The sequence below is a fragment of the Harmonia axyridis genome, chromosome 6 (assembly GCF_914767665.1).
Source record: "Harmonia axyridis chromosome 6, icHarAxyr1.1, whole genome shotgun sequence".
Classification (NCBI taxonomy): Eukaryota; Metazoa; Arthropoda; class Insecta; order Coleoptera; family Coccinellidae; genus Harmonia; species Harmonia axyridis.
This window is the reverse complement of record NC_059506.1, coordinates 6,207,544-6,213,798: the sequence shown is the minus strand read 5'-3', so window position 1 is coordinate 6,213,798 and position 6,255 is coordinate 6,207,544. Positions and strand designations below refer to the sequence as shown.

The following is a 6,255-nucleotide window of genomic DNA, read 5'->3' as shown; positions in this document are numbered from 1 at the left end:
CATAAAGATATATTATTGTGAAGGGAATGGACACAAAGTTGTTTATTTTTTTATATTTAACATTCCTTTTTCCACGGGGCCAGGACTAGAGCCCTATTCCCAGGGTTGATTGAGTCTTTACATTACTCAACCTTTGGCACATTAGGGCTGGTGCCAGGTCCTTTCATATTCAATTCAGTTTCTTGGTTCATATTAAGTCCCACAAGTAGCTAGGGAAATCCAATCAACAGTAGCAGAGCCTTGCATGCTCCTGGAAGGCATTATTAAAATAAGAGGTCGCCTGGTATCCGGAGTTCGCATATTCGAGACTAGGTCTTCCCATTAGTCATGCAGACATCGGCATATGCTGTTCCACCTTGACTTGGGGAAAATGTTTATTGTGTCTTCCATACACTCGGTTCAGGCAGTTAAGCCAAGACCCACGTCAAGTATCCTCTGCCTGCGAGACATGACCACAGTCTGCAGAGAACACATGGCGGTATATCAGGCATGAGTGCGTAGTACCCTTACATGCCTGGCATCGTTCCCCCCTGTGTGCAGTTCTCTACAGCCTGGTAGGGGGAGTTGATCCGCTGTACGGATTTACTCGATGTACTCTGACATATGTTGGTTGCCCTCATGTGTCATGTCATCTCACACATATACATATCTCAATATGCGCTTGGACAACTAAATGTTTCACAACAAATTATTTCAAAAGTTTCAAAATTATAAAAGAATTTATTAAAAATAAATTATTTATTAAAAAATTAGGGAATAATAATAAGAGTTTGACTTGAAAATTCATATATTCATTATATCAATACCTCTGTAAAAATAAAGAGATATAAAACATTATTTAGTTTTTGGCACTTCATGAAGACTTTGTTATTACTTTTGAGAAGAGTATTTGAACTGTTGTTTGCTTTTAAGTTCCTCATGTATGTCCAAAGATCAGTTCAGTTTTCATAGCTACGTTTGTCCCAGAATGTTTTTTTCAGCTGGAATGGATTTTTGCAGTTCCATCAACATTTTCTCCAGCTATGCTCTTTTTATTCACTGACTTCATTCCCTTTTTTTCTAATTTGTAGAGATATAAACCAATTATGTAAAGAATTATACCAAGAATAAGTCCCACATGGTATATGGAATTGTAATAATAGAATATTTTGTTCAGTTCCAATAGATGCATAGCAATAGCTTGGTAAGAGAAGAAATGCATTTTGAAGAACCATATAACAAACTTGTGAATTCTTATTTGCTGCAAAATAAAACTAAAATCACCACAGTGTCAAGAAAATTGATATTTCATTTTCAAAATTAATTTTATAGGCTGTACTTAGAGCAAGATGAATGAACAGATTCTTAGTTTAAAAAGAACATCTGTGATGTAAGTTAATAAGTATATCATAGATTATTTCAAACTTTCTAGAAGTGGTCTTATTGCTTTATACTTAAGGCTGGCATTTATCGGATAACTTGAGACTGTGGAAAACTTTAAATCAGGACTTCAAAAAAAAAAAAAAAATTTAAATCATAAACAGGAATGGCGTTGCCAAATAAACTGATATCCTCACTCTTGGAAAATGCTTTGACGGACAGAGACAAGATCTTGTTTTCGAATACAGAATACATACAATAACATCAACAGAAGAAAAAGGATACAAATGATTCATAGTGCTTGGTTACCAGATCATACCCGAACCAAAACCTGACACTACGGCTGTGAAAGTCTACAGCATTATACAGGGCGATCCATTTTTGAAAGATACACTGAAATAACTCTTTGGAAAGAATCTGGATCAAAAAATGTTTCAACTGAAAGTTTCTTAGTCTTCATTCAATGTGACATTGTAGTTTGAATTCAAGGTCAAGTAGATTTTTTTAATAGAGACAATACATTTTTTGTCATTGCAGAATCTCATTCTTCGAAAAAAAGTAGAGATATTTTGATTCTTTTATATTTAGAATGTTTATGATGAAAATCTTCTACACACAAACTATTGAGCATATTTAAAGAAGTGAGTACTCATTGAGAGACAAATAACCAATCAAAAATAAATTCTTAATTAAAAGAAGAAAACAAATGTACTAATGCGGTAACAATTTCCAAATTCGGCATGTACGGTGTCACGTCATGTGTGAAGTTGGAAAAAAATTCAGAAAACAAACTAGTTCTTATTTGTGAATATGTTCATTCGGAATACAAAAACGAATTATTCTAGGAAAAATAACTTTGAAGTACCATTTACCATCTAAAGCATGAAACATTCAATATCTCCAGAGAAATTCATTTTATGGAAAAAACAAAAGAGACATAATGTTTTTAGTTTTCCAAGAAGATTAAAATTCTCCAAAGAAAAATATATATTCCATATCAAAAAAATCTATTTGACTTTGAAATGGCCTTGAAATCAAACTTCAAGATCACATGGGATGTCTGCATTCGATGTCATCCTAAACACTAAAAGCTTTAATTTGAAACATTTTTGTGATCCAGGCACTTCCCAATAAGTTATTTCAGTCAATCTTTTAGAAAATGGACCACCCTGTATATGTCATAACATAAAAAACATATTGCTCAAATAGAAAGAGGACCATCAATAAATTATTCGATGTCCATCCATTTGATCTAAATACTTAGCTGAATTGCTAGTAAAATTATACTTTATGATAAAGAAATGTTGAACAACATTATAATATATGTAGATTGTTTCTCACCATTGGCGATAGCTGGCGAGATTCATTTTTAAGGAGTAGTTTGACCCAAATGTCTTCAATGGCTAGTACAAAAGGAACAGTACCAATACAGGCATAGTATCCTGTGTACACTCCATGCCACACAGCGGATACCATTAGAGTGGCATATGTACGGAAGGCTTTTGAAGGAAATCGTTTGTATACATTCACAGCCAACCAATATTGAATACAAATGTTCCAGTGCTTCATCCCTTCTCTGTAAGTTACACAGAAGTCCGTCTCATAAGGATTGATATTCTTGATGCAATCGTAGTTGTATTCTTCCTTAGAAAGCAGTTCCTTGTTCTTAGATCTAGAAATACATTAAAACAAATTAGGAGCTATAAATAATACAAATTAATAATTCTTTCACAGAGGCAAGAACAAAATCAAAACAATACATCACCATTTTAGTTAAAGATTTCAAACTTGTCAATCCATCTTCAGTGATATTGATATAAGTAATAAAAACAAGAGATAAATTTATTCCATTCGATGTTTTGTTAACCGACAACACTCAATAGAATTACTGTTATTATTGATAGCAATTTTCTTCATTCATTGAAATTTTCATTTAGTGAAAAATTGTTCAATTAATGAGAAATAGAAAAATATTCTATTCAAATTAGAGTGAATACATACATTTCTTTGATATGTGCAATATTCTCAGTTGGTCCTTCACCTGATTTAGGTTTGCACTTCTCTGGATATATTCCCAATCCTGCCATCGTGCATGCACACTCTGATAACACCAAACCAGTGTATATTCTCATACGGAAAGTGAAAAAGTTTGGCCAGATATACCAATATCTGTATAGCCACGACCTTTCTTGATAAAATTCATCAGTCAAAGCATACTGAAAGATAAATATTTTTCTACACATACTATATGGAAATTTATTATCTAATAATTATAATAATTACTATTATTATATTTTTAAACCTACTTTACTAGGAAATGCTTGCGCGTATTTAACAAATAGATATACAGATTCGGCAAATCATTTTCGGAATATAGAAATGTATTTTTAGGGTACCAGCAACCAATATAAGATATGAAACATTATAATCCAACAAATGAACCAGATTTCATCTAGTTCGTTATTTGAATGTCATTTTTATCCTACTGACAGGCCATATATTCAACATACATTTTCAATTTTTTCACTTGTCACTTCAGTGAGTTAGAAGTAATCACTAATGATTGCAAAGCCAAATGATTTTTTCAAAATATATGACCTATCTTTATAAATTGAGAGTGAAAATAACCCAACATTTCAGTTTTCTTTAGAATTAAGTTACTATTTTAACAGTAACGTTTTTTGACTTAAGTATAATGTATTTTATTTTTGCTTCTGAATCTATCAAAGATAGTGGAAGCTTTGTGATTACTTTTGGAATGAAAAAATTTTTTGGTGTTCGATTTCGAAATTTTCACTCGCAGAATGCATTTTAGATCATCCTGAACAACTTTGGTCTATGTCCGCACATCCTTGAAACAGTTTGGGTAGATGGTGCCATGAACTTAGATTAAATTAGAGGAGGGGCGGAAGATCATTCAACCTCACAAGCATCTTGACCTAAAGACCTGTTGTGCATCCCTGCGTTGTTCAACAGTCAGGCAATAGTGTCTCAATGAACTTTATCACCTTTCTGGGGGCTACATCCATCACTTGTTCTGGCTTTAGAAACCAAGAGCCAAGGTGTTGTAGCCTTTTCGGTTAACAGCTTTATATTCGCATAGCAAGTGTTTGGCTGTCTCAGTGGCTTCTTCACAGAAGCAACATGTGCCCTCAGATGCTTTTTATTGATAGATATTTCAAAACATTATCGCTAAACAGTACCATTGTAGTTATTTTCAAAACAATTTTTACATTCCACACAAAGGGATATTGCAAATAAGGTCTCTTCAATAATAAAGACATACACTGCTGTATTGAGGTTTTCATTCTGACTGTCGTTATATGTTTCTCATTCCTCTGTATTTCAAGCACAAACAAGAAGTAGGACTAAATGAACTACAGTTGTTTGAATGAATAATTCATTATCCGTTGTGTATAATGTTTTATACTTTCACCAAACACATTGTAAATTCTACATGTTAAAATTATTTGCCGAATCTATATCAGAAACAGTTTTTTAAATTCGATATTATATTCATTGGAACTTGATCTACTTACACTTAAAGGCCATGTAAAAGAGCTGGCCAGAAAAAGAACTATAAACATAGGCACAAATTTAAGTTTGTTTAATGTAAACTTCCAATTGTCTGCATAAGTAGAAAATGGTAACTCAAAAGAGTCCCGGAAAGTTGTGTATCTGTAGTAAGGACCTGAAAATGTGAAAAGGTCAACATTTTATGATAAATCAATTGGAGATATCTTTCACATTTAGAGGGTCACTACTAGATCATCTATTAATATTATTATTTCCATTATACTTATTATTATATTTATGTTTTGGGGTGTTACGCATCTTAGGTGTTACATTCATGTTAATTCGCCCATAGACAATAAATAAAAATTATATTTTTTCCTCACCTGTTAAAACTCCTACATAATTGAAACAATAATGAAACATTTCAATAATACTTGGTGTATCTTTAATGTTCTCTTGTTCTTCCAAATCTGATTTTTTTACATTATGATTTTGATTTCTTATGAAAGATCTGTTTAGTTCAAAAGCCAGACCCACTATCTTCAAAGTTAGTATCATCTGCACAAGGTTCGTATGAGCTGGAGGATATGGCAATCCAAAATATATGGTTGTTCGGAAGAAGAACAAGTAGAGAAATGAAACTACAAAACTGACAAGATGGCATATTCTGGAAAAATTTAAATATAGGAGGTTAAGAAATACAATTTTTCATTCCAAGTTGTTCTAACTTTTTGTGAATAGAAGAACTTACTTTGGACTTAGATTTGTAATTATAAGAGCATTTACAAAAAAGGCTACTAAAGGATGAACGATATGTACTCCTGAAACCACCAATACAATGAGTAGCCCGACGAGAGTACCAACATTTTTCCTAGAATTAGGATCCTCTATTTTCCTATAAAATCTTCCAAATCCTATTGAAATTATCAATAAGGACACGTAGACAATATCATCTATATTCATTTTAATGAAATGAAACAGGAATAGGCCGAATAGGGCTACTTAGATATCAGTCTTGAATCTGTCAACTATAATCATATACCTAATCAAATCTTAATTTTAGAGATCAAAGGTTCACATCTCATAAAAAATAATTGAATGAAATGATGATAAAAATAGAAGGATCACTCCAATGAAAACACAGAGAGTGAAGTCCTATATTTCAAATTTCAACATTTTTGGGCCACAAGGCTACAGGTTAAAGAGGCCTAAATTTTCTGAAAGAAATCTAAATCTAAGGGGGCTTCCACACTGGAATTTTTAATACTTTAGAAAGTGTGAAAGAAGTGATCGTTCTTTCTTGGATGTATAGAATTTTTAATTCATAGTATTCAATAAATGAATCGGTTGTTCAAAACAACTGAACACGTAATAACATCA

The 6,255-nt window shown here is 32.3% G+C and overlaps 1 protein-coding gene across 1 annotated transcript; it reads right to left on the bottom strand.

Annotated features, from left to right (window-relative positions):
* Nucleotides 1–769: 769 nt before the first annotated feature.
* On the bottom strand, nt 770–6,204 carry LOC123682803 (lysophospholipid acyltransferase 7). Its single transcript, XM_045621595.1, has 6 exons — nt 5,627–6,204; nt 5,259–5,542; nt 4,899–5,050; nt 3,361–3,575; nt 2,701–3,031; nt 770–1,240 (listed from the first exon to the last, which is right to left on the bottom strand). The coding sequence occupies exons 1-6, from the start codon at nt 5,836–5,838 to the stop codon at nt 977–979; spliced, it is 1,458 nt and encodes a 485-aa protein (XP_045477551.1). The 5' UTR covers nt 5,839–6,204; the 3' UTR covers nt 770–976.
* Nucleotides 6,205–6,255: the final 51 nt, after the last annotated feature.